General features: G+C 53.5%; 4 protein-coding genes across 4 annotated transcripts; 2 read left to right on the top strand and 2 right to left on the bottom strand.

Annotated features, from left to right (window-relative positions):
* Positions 1–116: 116 nt before the first annotated feature.
* On the top strand, positions 117–7,585 carry Z520_03797 (uncharacterized protein; the record flags this gene model as incomplete). Its single annotated transcript, XM_016774307.1, has 2 exons — positions 117–3,950; positions 4,184–7,585. 2 exons carry the CDS (start codon positions 117–119, stop codon positions 7,583–7,585), a joined length of 7,236 nt encoding a protein of 2,411 aa, XP_016634234.1.
* Positions 7,586–8,433: 848 nt separating this feature from the next.
* Z520_03796 (uncharacterized protein) lies at positions 8,434–8,796 on the bottom strand (the record flags this gene model as incomplete). Its single annotated transcript, XM_016774306.1, has 1 exon — positions 8,434–8,796. One exon carries the CDS (start codon positions 8,794–8,796, stop codon positions 8,434–8,436), a length of 363 nt encoding a protein of 120 aa, XP_016634233.1.
* A 1,576-nt stretch (positions 8,797–10,372) lies between these two features.
* Positions 10,373–11,250, bottom strand: Z520_03795 (uncharacterized protein; the record flags this gene model as incomplete). Its single annotated transcript, XM_016774305.1, has 2 exons — positions 10,373–10,846; positions 10,897–11,250. The coding sequence occupies 2 exons, from the start codon at positions 11,248–11,250 to the stop codon at positions 10,373–10,375; spliced, it is 828 nt and encodes a 275-aa protein (XP_016634232.1).
* Positions 11,251–11,760: 510 nt separating this feature from the next.
* On the top strand, positions 11,761–13,188 carry Z520_03794 (uncharacterized protein; the record flags this gene model as incomplete). The annotated part of the gene is made up of 1 exon (XM_016774304.1): positions 11,761–13,188. The coding sequence occupies one exon, from the start codon at positions 11,761–11,763 to the stop codon at positions 13,186–13,188; it is 1,428 nt and encodes a 475-aa protein (XP_016634231.1).
* Positions 13,189–14,300: the final 1,112 nt, after the last annotated feature.

Genomic DNA, 14,300 nt, shown 5'->3' with positions numbered 1-14,300 from the left:
CGAATCATATGCTGTGGCCGAATAGCCTACGAAATGTGTTACTTCGTACCTTGACGATTCCCAGCCTCTGCTACTATCCTTGAACAAGGCCACTCCGGCCGCAGGCTGCTCCTCCAATGGCGACCTCCAACCCTTATGGTACTGGGAATTACAAGACCAATGTGGGAAGAGCCATCTCGAAGAAATGGAAAGATCTCCGCCAGGTAAATTATGAGGGCGCAGACTGGGGAGACGATGATGATGATGATTACGATGAGCCACACGCCGTGTCTGCGGACAACCCTCGACCTCCTGCTTTGGGCGCCCAGTCCAACATCTATCCACCCAATCGTAGCTTCACCAGTCCTTCCCCTCCTCGAGCCGGCCAAAGACCATCTTTTGATCACGGCGATGAAAGAAGACATCTTGGTTCCTCTGTTGGCTTTGAATCGGCATACCCCACAACCCAGCGTTCGCCTTTCCCAGAGCCTCAACACGACGACGGATACTCTGCTTCAAGCTATGGGATGCAGCCTCCTCTTCGTCTCAACACCCAGGCACAGGCTCCCATGCCTCCAGGTGGCTTCCGCCCAGGCTCAAGAGGCAGACAATATCCGGCATACGAAGATGTGCCTTTCTCAGCTCCAGGAAGCTTTCCGCAGCAGAACCTCGCTGGCTTCGGTGGGCATCCCCCTTATAGTGACGTCTATCAGCGCCGTGAAAGTCCCATGAGGCCCGATAGTCGTTCTTCCAACCGATCTCACCGACAATTCCCTCCGCGCAAAGCAAGCCTGAGCCAACAGCCGCCTCAGCCAGATTTCATGCCACGCAACGAGTCACCCGTGCCCTCTTCATCCCCTGGACCAGGAAGTAGCACTGCTACTGACGATCGTCCTCCACCAGTGTTCATTCGGCCGTCAGATATCTACAAGCGTATGCCTGAGGAGATGGAGAAAGTGCGCAAATCACAAGAGTCATCCCGTCCAAGCATGGATTCAGCGTCAAACCCACCCAGGGAAGGCTCTATTGGTGGCCGCTCGACTTCGTCAGATCCCAAGGAACATACAGGCGCTATGCAGATAGCAGGAGATGACTCGGATTCGACCCGTCGCCTGAAACCCACCTTGGACCCCGTCCCGGAGCGTAAGAGCGAATATGGGTTCGACAATCTGGTCAAGATACCAAGCGACGACATCAAACAACCGAAGGAGATGAAGCCCGAGACTGACACTGTGGGCGTGTCCAGACATGATACTACGGCATCATCGGTCTATACCGATCGCCCGGACCCAGTTTCCGCCTCAACCATCTCTCGTAATGTATCACTCACTGAGTACCCTCCCGAGGCGAATCATCGCTTGCCAAGTGGGAAGGAGTCCTTTGGGTTGCCCCTAGTTCACAGGACGTCTGGATTTGATGTGGACCTTGGTGCAGTGGAAAAGTCGGGGTCGGAGCCTACACCCATGGCGTCGCAGTCTTCGAGCGATATGTTACCCAAGGAACACTTGTCAAAAGATACCCTTGGAGACGAAGGTGCTGAACCGAAAAGGCAAGGCTTGCAGCACCACCCAACCCTCGGCTATAGATCAGTCGTCCAGCAGGCCTTCGATCAGAGCGAAAACCAATCACCCTTTTCTCCCACCTCTACATCGGAGACAGTTGATCGTTCAAATAGTGCCTCAACGACAGACATTAGCCCTATAATAAGTCGCAGGCCTGACCCGGGGCCGACTCTATCTGCCATCCAGACCGCGAAGGCCGCCGTACCCGAAGAGCCAGCGCACTCAGAGTCACGTCCGACTTCAACCGCTACGTTGAAGCCTGGTGATGTACGACCAACTCAGGACGAAGTGCTTTCTCCACCACCTCCTATTCGTTCTGGCTATCGACGGGAGGTCAACCCTCCCAGTCGAGATAATAGTCCTGCGAAGAAGCCTCGTGAGATTGGACCCCGGGAACTCCCACAACCACAGCATGGCTCACTTGTCGGTGACGGGACTAAACAATCCGTAGCAGAGGAACCAGCTCGTGGTAGGGCATTGGAAGGCAAACCACTTCCTGCAGAACCCAAAAGAGAAGCCCCCTCTGCAGGCATCGCCAATCCTCCATCCCTGCTGAGCTCGGACCTTCCATCAACAATGGAAGCCCACGATCCCACAGCCACACTAAGAACGAGCCCTGTCCCGTCCACTGTTGCCGTTCCACATGCTCAACCCCCGCCACCGAGTGACGGCCAAGGGCGACCAACACCACAAGCGCGATTTGAGAGCTTTCGTCCCTCGATTCCTGGGGGCTGGCAATCATATGCCTCATCCGCAGGCTCAGCCACACCTGGCACCAGCACGCCTTTACAAACTCAGAGAAATAATCCATTACCTCAGCCTCCATTTACTCAGAGCCGATTCGATAGCACTGATAGCATACCTACTGCTCGTGCTCCTACGAACTTTACTTCTGACGGGGATGGCGTCACCCGAAAGGCTTTCGCCGCAGCCGCTTCCGCTGGAAGTGCTCTAGCTGGAGCGTTGGCCGGACACCGATTGACCGAACAAACGCAAGGCTCTGGCGAATCGTCAGAAGGAGAGAATGCAAACGAATGGGACGCGTCGAGCTCATCTAGCGAGGAGGCAGAGCCAGTAAAGTCTGGCACGGCGCCGGAGAGCCGGGGCGGCAAGCAAATGAATGGGAACGAACAAGAGAACTTGGAGACGAGAACAAACTCTGGGCCGGTAATCAGCTCGATTCGACCTCCATCTGTCGCGAGCTCAACGCCGTCATCAACTAATATTTCTGCCGAGGCCAGGGAATCCCGTGAAAATGTTGACTACATACCGGCACCTTTGCGTACCAGTCGACTGTTTGATACCTCGGGCCCTCGTCCACCGATACCCAGTGTCTCAATGCCACAAGAGACCCCCAATGAGAGTGACAATGAGCGGTTACAACAGGAAATTGTCAAGAGTCTGACTCCGAAATCTTCGAACTTGGAAGGCCAAGCTGCAGAAGGAAGCAGTTTGTCCGACACAGTTCCCCGAGGGACCACACATCAAGCTGTCACCGATGCACAACTCGACTCTCAGAAACTTCCTCCTCTACAAGTCGTCACGCCTCGATCAAGCGAAGCCACCGCCTTTACTAATGGTAAAAATTTGACCGGCTCTGACCTGCCACGAGTTGAATCCACGACGATACCTTCACAATCTTCCACTGCATTTCCTCGGGGTGACGCTACATCGTCAAGCATCAACGCAGACATGACAGGCACTGGTCAAACAGAGCCTTCTGTTGAACAGAGATTGCCAACGGCCGGTAAACCATTCCTGCAACAACGATTTTCCTGGGAAACAGCCAGCTCACAACCGCCCTCAGCGTCAACACCTAAGCAAATGAGCCCGCCTTCTACAAGTTCTCCGGATACGATTATAGCTCAAATTCCACCAGCATCAAGCTCAGTCGACAAGGCTCAGATTGGAGCCAATGAGCCTATATCTAGGCAAGCGACTGTGTCGTCACATCAGTCCATCCAACCAGTACCGGCCTCTAGAGTTCCCACGACTGCTGCAGAGGTGCCCCAGTCTCCACACCAACCTCTCGACGGGCAACCAACTTTCCGTACAATCATGAATCTCGGTTCCTCGGCAGAGCGCATCAAGGCATTCAATGAGAGTAGGCAATTCTACGCCGCGCCAAATGAACAGCTGGGTAATTGGCTTCTGTCCATGAAGACCCCGGAAAATTCGGAGCTGTTTGCAACAAATGGGCGGCTCTCTCTAGACACGGTCGAGAGCAGCACCACACACAAGCCGTCGCCGCGACGAATGTTGACAGAATCTGCTGGACACATGCAAGAGGATGGGAAGCGGCTGATGGCAGCCGCAGGACGATTCGGTGGCAAAGCAGGCACTGCAGCCAAAGGACTTTTTGCTAAAGGAAAGGAGAAGATGCGTCACGCGAGCTCCGGTGAAAAGGTAGTCCGTTGATCTTCCCCCTTTCCTAGCCTCACCTGTACTATTTTTGCCTTGCGATGAAGGGAATGCATGTCATGCTATGGCGGGAATTCAGTTCTTCAGGGACCCCAGAACCTGGCTCGGATACCTTCACGGCATTTCTCCTCTGGGCACCTTCAAATAGCAATGAATGGAAAACCACGTTTTCAACATGTTTGTCTTTCCTGAACGAGCCCTTGGTTGACGTTTGATTCTAGGGGACACTGGCGAACCGACGGAAGTCTACTGGACCTCTTCCGGACGAGCCCGAAGACCTTGCCTCCCTTTCCCAACCACGAGATTCCACAACCTTTGACGGTCCACCACAGATTCCATTGAATATCACGCCGGCCTCTCCCAATGATTGGTTTTCAAATCCCGAGCTCAAGAGGTCACTGACCGGTGATCTGCATCAAATCCGGCAGCCAGAAACATCAGCTTCGCCCATCGCTCCAGAGAGTCAAACAAGCACCCGGTCAGAGTTGGAGCACATCAAGGTGTTACCTGGTGGCGGCAGCACCTCTTCTGGTACCCCTGTCGTGCCTGTGCTTGCTCATAGTCCGGCGATTTCGGCATTGGACAGCGACCAAGAACAGCACCAGGATAACGGTATGCCCAGCCGTTCAGTGAGCCAGTTGACCAGACCTACCGATCAATCACCTATTGAATCCCCAGTTCGAGATATTGAACGAACCAAAAGTCAGAGAGAACGTCCTGCAAATCAACATCAGGTCAATGCTATTGAGTCTGGTGGTTTGGCTCCGAATGCTCTCGCCGCACCAAAGCCTTTTGCGGAGCATCACGATGGATCAGCCTCCGACGTGCACTCCAGCGATAGGAGCCTACAGGTCCCACAGGTCCGACGAAGATCTATCGTATCCGATGTATCTAGTGCTAGCCCAAGTCCCGGCCCTGGCGCTGAACTGCAATACGCCCGAAGGAGTGTGTCTCTATCACCTGCCGACGAAGCACCAGTTGACCAAATACCTGCTCCGTTTGGAGAACCAACAACCCAGCCTGAAAATCGATTTCAATCAATGGCAGCTGGGGCTGTATTGAACCAAACATCCTTGGATGCCGAGGAACGTCCAACTGAGCCTCCGACAGGGGCGTCGCAGTCGCCGGCAATCCAAGATGAGCTTTCTCATGTACAAGATTCGAAACCACTCGGTGAGGACATACAGCCACATCCTGTGGTTGAACCACCAGCTCAGCAGCCAGCATTGCAGCATGAGCAAACCCGCGAGAACTACTCGACTGGCCAACATCGACCCTTCTCATTTGCTGGCATTGAAGGTATCGGTGCCATCCACCAATTAGAACAGATACATGAACCAGATCTGAGCAGGATTCCGTCCCAACCAATGAGTCCCATAAGTCAGGGCCAGAGCAGCGCAGGACTCAGTAAGGAGATGTCACAAGTCAGCGTTGAAGAGGTTACGGACCAGGCGAATGCACCAGGGCAAAGAATTTCAAGGTCATATTCCAGACCTTTCGGCGTTGATCCGAATGTGGGCAATCATCCAGCTTTGCGTGCAACCGAGCCTGAGCAACCCCCAAAGGATCGTGCTCAGATGTACTCTACTGAAAGTCCTTTACCTAGTGCAAGACGTCCCCAAGAAGAGCTTGATCGTCTGCGCCAGCCAAAAGGACAGCAACAGATTCCCGTCATGCATCAACACCAGCCATCTTTGGACGAGGAATATCGTATACCAGGCCCATACGTGCAGGAATACCGATCACCAAAGCAAATCTCTGCACCCAAGAGCGGTCGAAGCAGTGTTCAAGTGCTACCTAATGGGCCGCCACTACCCAGTGCGCTCAGGTCTCAGCAATACTCCAGCCAGATTTCTCCTCAGTCTCATCCCGGGCCGACCTCCAACGTCTCAGTGGAAAGACCGAATCGCCAGAGTTACCACGAGCAGTCTTCTTACAAGCCTGGCGCCGCTGCCCATATTGAATATGACGTGAAGTCTGGACAGTTTCCAACTCAGCCTGGTGCTCAGTCGTTTCAGCAACATCGTCAATCAATGATCTCATCACCCGCTCCTGCCACACAACCAGAATCTTCTCAACTAGCGGTTCCGGAGCCGCAGGCGGAACGAAAGAAGAGTAGGCTTGGAAAGCTCTTCGGGGTTAGCTCTCAATCGCGTTCCAAGCTCCAGAAACAAAAAGTCGGGAGTCCAGTTGACGTTGGAGGAGTCATACCCAAGGAGAAGCGTGGTAGCTTCTTGCGTCGAACCGACAGTATGTCGTCGGAGCAGAGCGGCCAATACAGCCGCCAGGACCAGCTTGGACATCTTCCGTCGTCGAACATCCAGTCTCACTCTGCAAGGCGGCAGTCTAAGGATCTCCTGCGGGCTCCCACACCAGAACCTGGCGAGAGAGCTGCAGAGGGTAAGAAGAAGAGATTCTCAGGATTTGGAAGCAATCTGTTCAAGAGCAGCAGCAGCAATACGCGGGCTGCAACGGCGCCCACTCCTTCCTCCCAGACACAGGCTCATGGGGAGCATACCACCACTCAACGTGTTATTTCCCCAGAACCCTACTCCGCGCCGGGTCAGCGCGTCACATCTCCAGAGCCGTATTCTGCTCAAACTCCTTATGGCCAATATCCAGCTGGCCCAGGTAGCTACTTCCAGCAAGCGCCCGGACAGTCACAATACCCTCAGCCCCAAATATCTCAATACCAAAAGGTGCCCTCTGCATATCAACACCAATCTCAGGCCACTAGTCATCCATACCCAGGACAAACCCCTCAGTCGCCGCCGCCAGGTCATCAGCAAACCGTGGGATCATATCCATCTAGTGTATCGCCCTATATGAACCCGAACCAAAGTCGGCCATCCGATCTTCGTATTGACACAAGCGGCGGAAACCGTACCCAGTATTACGCTCCCGCTACTGCCCCGGCACAAGGCTATTCTCGACCGATGTCGTACGCTTCGACTCCGTACAATCAAAACCCGAGTCCTGGAGTGACAAACACAAGCGGGCCTACCTCTGCCCCTCTTGGGCAACCTACACCTCCACCTCAACAGGACCCTCGTACCCATGTCATCGACCTTCACAAACGATCACGCTCACCACGACTTGGGCGTCCCGGCTCTGATGACCTAGACTCCAACCGACAACGGGGTACTCAAAATATTAGCGTCAACAACATGCTCGGTACATTCAGTTCCAAGAAAATCAGCCCTGTTGGTGGCATCAAGCGGCCAGACGATGATCAAGAAAGACCCTTTGCAATCACGGTGCCCGGGCTCGAAGATGATGGGAACGAGCGGCGCAAGAAGCAGCTTCTGAGGGAGCGAATTGAAGGCGGGACAGCAAGGAGTGAGACGCCCGTTAGCCTTGCATCCAGCGGCCATCCTGAGCATATGACCACCGGCACAGGCCAGGGGCTAGATCGCAACGTTTCAGTTCTCGAGGGATCCCATAATCCAGCGTCCCCACGGGAAGCACGTCGCTCCAGTGCAAGGGACAAGACTACCCCCGGAATGCTTGCTGAATTACCAGGATCCAAAGCAGAGGGGTATGAATCGGAAGAAGAGATTCCGATGAGTGCCACGGCGTACCCGGGACAGGAATGGATGCCTGTTTTCGTGGGCGACGACTGATCTTCAAGCAGAAGTGGGTTTCGTCGTCCTCAGCGAATACGGCACAAGCAATACGCAGAGCAAAAGACTGACGTCTTGATTTAAGTTGTTAAAGTGTGTGGATCGGCTCTATTCTCGAATATTTATTTATGGACTCGGAAGGTTGTGATGAACTTGGAATATGGACTCTCAATGTTCATCTTATCATGTGGGATATATCGTTTATTGTAATTTGCTTTTCGGGAATTGAGCGGTTAGCAAGCGGTTTTTTCTGGGGTTTAAAGCGGTGCGAACATTCGTTTCAAGAGCTTCAACCGAACATATAAATGACTCTAATGTGGTATACGGTATATTGGTAATCCAGTGAGGACATATAGGCCAAAAAAGTACCATGAACTCTCAACCTTGATTTTGACTTCTCTGTGCCGTTTTTCGATCAGACACACATACGAATACTCCAAGACATGCATCATCAGCTTCGTTTGTGTCATCTTGACTCAGTCCTGGGCCATAACCCTCCCAGTCTGAAGGGGGCAAACAAAGCAAGGCGTTCTTGAACCTGGGCATGATATGATTAATGTCCAGAACGCCCGACAGGGTGCTCGAGATGATGCCCTTGCTTCTCATGTTGGAGGTAGGGAGCGAGCTCGGGAGGTGCTCGAGAACGGAGGTGACCTCCATGTAACATCGACACAGGCCCACGACATCGGCATTCACTCCATTGACTGGGCCCGGTTCCAAGGGACTCAATCCTCTTCTCCTCGCTCCTCCTTGTCCGCTCCACTGCGTCTTAGATCAAAGTCCGTGTTGCTGCCGTAGGCGAGATCAACTCTCTGGCAAACCCGCACGTGGATGTGAGCAGATCGAGATCAAGGACGGTTCAACCTCGCAAAGGCCTTTCCAAAGACGCTGGTGAAGCGGCTGGCGGTTTTGTGGCATGCCAGAGTAAAGTTTCCGAGAAGAAGGCCGGCTTGCTTGCTCCAGTTGAGATTGTGGCAGCAGCGGGCAAGCGATGACGAAATGGCGACAACTCCCAACCTCTCCCCTGGCTCTGACGTGGTCATCTTGGGTGACATGGTGGCGTCGTCTCCTTTCTGCGAGGCCGTGTCGATACACATGGTGGTGCCAAAGCCAGGCTCATCTCGCAGGACCTCTTCGCTGATCCATGAGCATAGTGCAACCCCGAAAATGCAGGCCGCGACGGCGACAAGACGAAGGACCAAGTTGAGCATTGGTTTCTTCGATGAGAAGTCTCTGTGTGAGTATATGTATCTGCTTCGTCCAGGGACCAAGAGGTGTCTCGTCCGCGTACATCCTCTTGTTCTTATATTGTGCGAGGTATATCCTTCCGGCTGAACATTTTCCCCGCGGAGGAGGAAAAAAGGGCGTATATGCGCAGCCTCGTCCTACCAATCGCAATGCCCGCACCGTGGGAATGTCTGTCAGGAAGAGTACCTCGTATATTAGGATCTATCATCTGATTGAGCAAGAGCCCCAGCAAAGCTCGATATAAGGCCTGACAGGTGGTTGGGGAAACCTTACGTCCGGTAGATGTGAGTCAGAAGATATACCTCGGGCCTTGCTTGGGTCCGTGAACCTGTACAGGCAGCTGTATTAGTGGGCGTCCGAGCGTCTGGTCAGATGAGGAAGGGCGAGCTGGTCTCATGGAATTTCGGCTTCATGCCTTTCTCATTGAAAAAAGGGGGTTGTGTGAAAGCAGGTGATACCCGCTGGGGCCAACTGAACTAGGGAGCGGTCACGTTTGCCCCGAGTCAAGATTTCCCCCAGTACCGTAAACAGTGTCGAATTCTGCATGATGCGGATATTCGGAAGCGACAACAGGATGTTGCAGCAGCGCACTGACCACAGCGAGGCTAGCAGATCACGAGGAAGGGGACAAGTTCAGGAGCAAATGGACGGATTGGACAGTATCCACGACTTATCGGTTGAACGAATGTGATTGACTGTGTCAAGTCTTTCCGACTCTCCTCTGAAACCTCTGCTGCTTAGGTTTCAGATGCCATATTGAGCCCGGCAAGTTGGACCGTGCGCATTCACAAGCACCAGCATTGGCTCAACGCAGATAGGGATGGTAGAGACCGAAGGAGAGAGGATTTGGGCTCAAGCAAACATACCAGCAGGCTCATATTGTGACACATCGGAGCGGCGTGAGAAAGTATCAATGAGGAAAAGTCTTGGACGGGCTTGAACATGTGTCTGTTCATGCCATGATCGGGCAAATTTGTCAGGTCCTGGAAAACCCAGGCATCCCACGAGCGGCCGAACTAATTCTGCTTCAGTCTGTCACAAGAGATCAGCCGCTACAGGGTCTGAGTGTGTCCTTTTCCGGTTGCTCCTTGGTAAGCAAGTGACAATCCTCCAATGAAACGAATTTGTAGAAGCTCACCTCAATGCTTGGGACCAGAATGCCCTCACATGCAGGATCCACCCTTGAACGCATGTTCTCTGTGTGGCAACACAATGTGCCTGGTCATCCCAGCCGCGGCTGAACGAGTACTCCAGCACCTTGGTGTTCGAGCGTAAGCCCTCTAACCTACTGCCCTATGGAGCTGCGCTTTCCAATTTCCATCCGAGTTTTCTGCCGGTGCCAAAGGGTAACGTGGAAAGCTGACTTTCAGATAGCGTCCGAATTCCAATTGATAGAATGGTTTGTTGCTCAAGACGACCGTGTGCAAAAGGCCGGGGAAGAGTGGAAGATCGGTTATACGCCCCCAGTCTTCTCCCAAGCCATCTGTTATGGAGAAGCCCACATTTCGGAGACAGGGACGCTGTCGCTAAGTAATATGGTTAAGCAGCTGTTGAAGCAGCATTCTGGGCTCGCCTCATCTTCCTTTTCGCCTTCTTTCTCGCCTTCTTTGCTGCGGCCTGCTGCCCATGATCCTCACTCCCGGGATCCTGGAGATCGGCTTCTCTCTTTCTTTTGGTTCTCTGGGATTTGCTTCTTGACCTATTTTTCCGCTTTTTGCCCTCCCCTGGCTCTGACTGTGGCTGTTCGGGTGGATCTGCGCCATCCCCATCACCGTCAGAGTCGCTGTCAACGAGGCCCTCTTCCTCTGAAGAGGACGTGCCACTCGGTGCAGCCGCGACAATCTGGGTAGCTTCTGCCAGTGCAGCGGCGGTATCAGACGGACGCCCCTGGTTTGCATTTGTCTCCGCTTTTGTTTTCATAGCGGACTCGAGTTCTTTCAGCTTTTTATTCGCAAGGACTCTCTCGCGGGCTTCACGCTCGGCGCGTTGCAGATCATATTTTTCATTTCCGGCCTAGAATGGTTTAGCTTTCCCCGAGAACGCGTCGTTCGTATAGGATATACCAGAGCATGCTTGATGAATCTTCCGGCAGCATCTTTGTCCAGGGACAGGATTGGCCGAGAACTCTGCGGTGCCGCCTCGCTTTGCTTGATCTTCTCAAAATACTGCTTGACCCTTGTCAATTCCTTGAAGACCGAATGTTCTTTGGCCTGGACACCATGGAGTCTGAGGTAGGAGAAAATCAAGGACTCGATCGAGTAGACAAGGAGGACATTGAGTTTTGCGCGGTCGAGCAAGGGCAGCTTTTTCGTGGTGGCAGCAAGAGCGCCGCTGAGGATTGGATCGAGGTTATCTTCAAGGTCCTCTATATTCTCCTGCAACTCGTCAACAAGTTGGATCACAGCCTTGGTGTCCATCTGGTCGCGATGACAATGGACAAATTGTGCTGGCAAGATGAAGGATACGTGAGAATGTGAGAAAATGTTGTGGCTGTCGCAGGTCGCCGTGAATTGGAGTCGAAGTTCTACTAAAGATTCTTCCCCGCATCAACTTTTGACTGACGGACTGCGTTCTCCGACTGCGATGTACCTGACCAGCTTCGTTCCTCTATCCTCCCTCGTGCCCTCTCATCACTGTTCCTTATCGCTCTACTCACCGGACGGACCGATCTCCATTGGTCTTATCAGTATGTCTACGATATCTTGACCTCGGGAAAGCGAACTCGCGGCAGGTAGGATTGTATAAATCCCCCATCTCCATCAACTTCATCCTTCGAGTTGAACCTCAACCCAACCTTCAAGCTGTCGCAACGACTCTTTCTTCGCCCACTCCCTCGGGCAGTGCGCAGATGGCCAAAGGCTGTGAGCTCAGGCTTGTGGCTTCAAAGCACCTTTTGTCTTGATCAACCGGGTCGCAGGTTCAGAACCATGGCGGAAGCTAGCTCGTGGTGGACAGATCCGCCGTCGCCTGAGCCCTCCGGAAACGCTCCCACATTCGAGTCCAAACCATTGGAAGACTCAGCATTACCAGACCCGGACAATGAGCAGCTGCTTACCAGGCGTATACATATCCTAGGTCTCGGGAGCATCGGAACACTTGTCGCCCATTCTTTGAGATGTTTACCCAATCCTCCTCCGATCACCCTAATGATTCACCGTCAAGAGCAATATGAAGTGTTCAAAAGAGGCGGCCGTACTATCAGTTTGATAAATAAGCAAAACGAGATCAATGACGAGCAAATTGGATACGATGTTGACCTGTTCAATGGCTATGCAGAGGACGGCAAGGCGCAATGGGATTACATTCCTGACAAGCGTTTGGACCAACCGCCGACCAATCCTGTCGAGGAAGGCGAGAAGATGCCATCCGGCGAGCTCTACATCTACAGCTTGATAGTTGCCGTCAAGGGTCCCACCACTGTTGCTGCGCTGCGCTCTGTCAGACACCGTGTCAACGCAAAGACGACCATCTGTTTTATGCAGAATGGGCTTGGCCAGATTGACGAACTCAATCGAGAGGTTTTCACCGATCCTCAAACACGCCCGACCTACATGCTGGGAATTGTTGCCCATGGCGCATACATGTCGCAGCCTTGTACAGTCGTCCACGCTGGCTACGGTACAATAGCTTTAGGCATATATCGAGATCCCGATCGTTTCCCTCTTCCTCCCAAGGGGCCAGTGCGGCATCTGTGGGAGTTATCGGAAGAAGAGAGGAAGAAGCATCATCCTACCGACAAGGAACTCTTTGCGAGCCTCTCTTCACGTTACCTTCTCCGCACCTTGACCAGATCGCCGGTGCTGGCATGCGCTGCGTTTCCATACTTGGACCTACTGCAACTGCAGCTCGAAAAGCTGTCCTCAAACTGCGTCTTAAACCCTCTCACTGCCCTCCTCGATGTTCCCAATGGAGCGCTGCTCAACAACGAGGACCTGCTCTCCGTTCAAAGGCTTCTCCTTGCGGAGATATCTCTCGTCATCCGGGGTCTACCCGAGCTGGAAGGTATCCCAAATGTGCAGCACCGATTCTCTTCTAGGCGACTGGAGCAGTTGTTCGTGGGCGTGACCAAGCGGACGGCACAAAACTCAAGCAGCATGCGGGAGGACTTCCGGCATGGCAAGAAACCAGAGATCGACTACATCAATGGCTACATCATCAAGCGGGGCGAGCAACAAGGCATCAAGTGTGCTCTAAATTTCATGCTCACGCAGCTCATCAAAGGCAAAAATTTCTTGAGGACTGGCACCGGCCTGCCCTATGGCACCACACAGATCCAAAGTGAGGTCGACCCGCATCGCCCTGACTCAGTCACCATCACCGACAATAGTACTCCCCCGAGAGACAGCATAAGGTGACGGTCTTGTGTGCTACTTGGCTTCGAAGGAGCATAACCCCGATGCCAGTCATTACGCAGACACTTCCCCGGTAACCCGAGCACGCGCTGAAGGATTAAATGACAGATGACATCGTGTCAGCGCTTGGCCCAGCAGAAACAGGACAGGTCCACGTTCTACTCTGGACCAGGATTGACAGCTCTCGTGTCATATATTGATCTGCGGCCGATTTGCTCTGGCACTCGTGACCATTTCAGAGTGTCAAGAGAAATTAATCGGCCTGGCTGGGGAACCTTGACCGGTCCTGGTAGGAGACGCAATGGGTCGAGAATGAAAGCCGCAAGGCGATTACCCAATCCAGCACCTCCAGGCGACGACGTCTACGGAGAACGGGCTCGGCCCTGCCAGGCGCATGAACCATGGCCGAAACCATGGCCGTTTGATCCAGACCGTGCCAGCGCGGATTCAGTGACCCCTTGGCCAGTCAACGAGTGGCTGAGGGGAAAGGCTAAGCATCTAGAGACAGGCTCTTCGTCCAAGGCTGGGGCGAGGTTGGTCTAGCCCAAAAATACCTCCGACTAACTTGGAAGTGGGCTGACGCCTCCCTTAGCCTCAAACATCAGTGGCTGAGATAAACGAGGAGGAGGCGCTATTGACGAACCTAAATCCTCGAATCCCCATTCATTATCGGTTCTACTGCAGGGGAACATGTCGATCTTGGCACTACCTATGATACGAAAATTGCAGTCAGCTGTCTTCTTCTGCGAGCTTAAGGTACGAGATATGCCATGATCCACTTGCAGAAGCGGCGTAACTATTCGTCCCATGATCCCAGTCGACCCAAAATGCGGCCAAACCTGGATTTTGTGGCGGGAGGTGGGCCAGCTGTGACGGCCACTCCCAAAGTCTGGGATCCTTTCGGCTGCTGCTGCTGGAGCTGGGGTTGCGGTTTTTTGCTTTCCTCGAGGCTGAGCCCGAGGGCGAAGCAGGATCTCAAACGACATGGCTGGCTTGCTGGGCTGATCCCTGAAGCAGTCTATGCTCTCTCGGCGCCAACCTTTTCCTGGCCTTGCCAATGGGCTTCAATGTGTATATAACAGCCACCGGCCCCCCCCCCCCCCCCCCCCCCCCCC

The sequence above is a fragment of the Fonsecaea multimorphosa genome (genome assembly GCF_000836435.1).
Source record: "Fonsecaea multimorphosa CBS 102226 unplaced genomic scaffold supercont1.6, whole genome shotgun sequence".
In the NCBI taxonomy this organism is placed as follows: domain Eukaryota; kingdom Fungi; phylum Ascomycota; class Eurotiomycetes; order Chaetothyriales; family Herpotrichiellaceae; genus Fonsecaea; species Fonsecaea multimorphosa.
The sequence above is the reverse complement of the archived record's forward strand: the minus strand, read 5'-3'. Positions and strand labels throughout refer to the sequence as shown.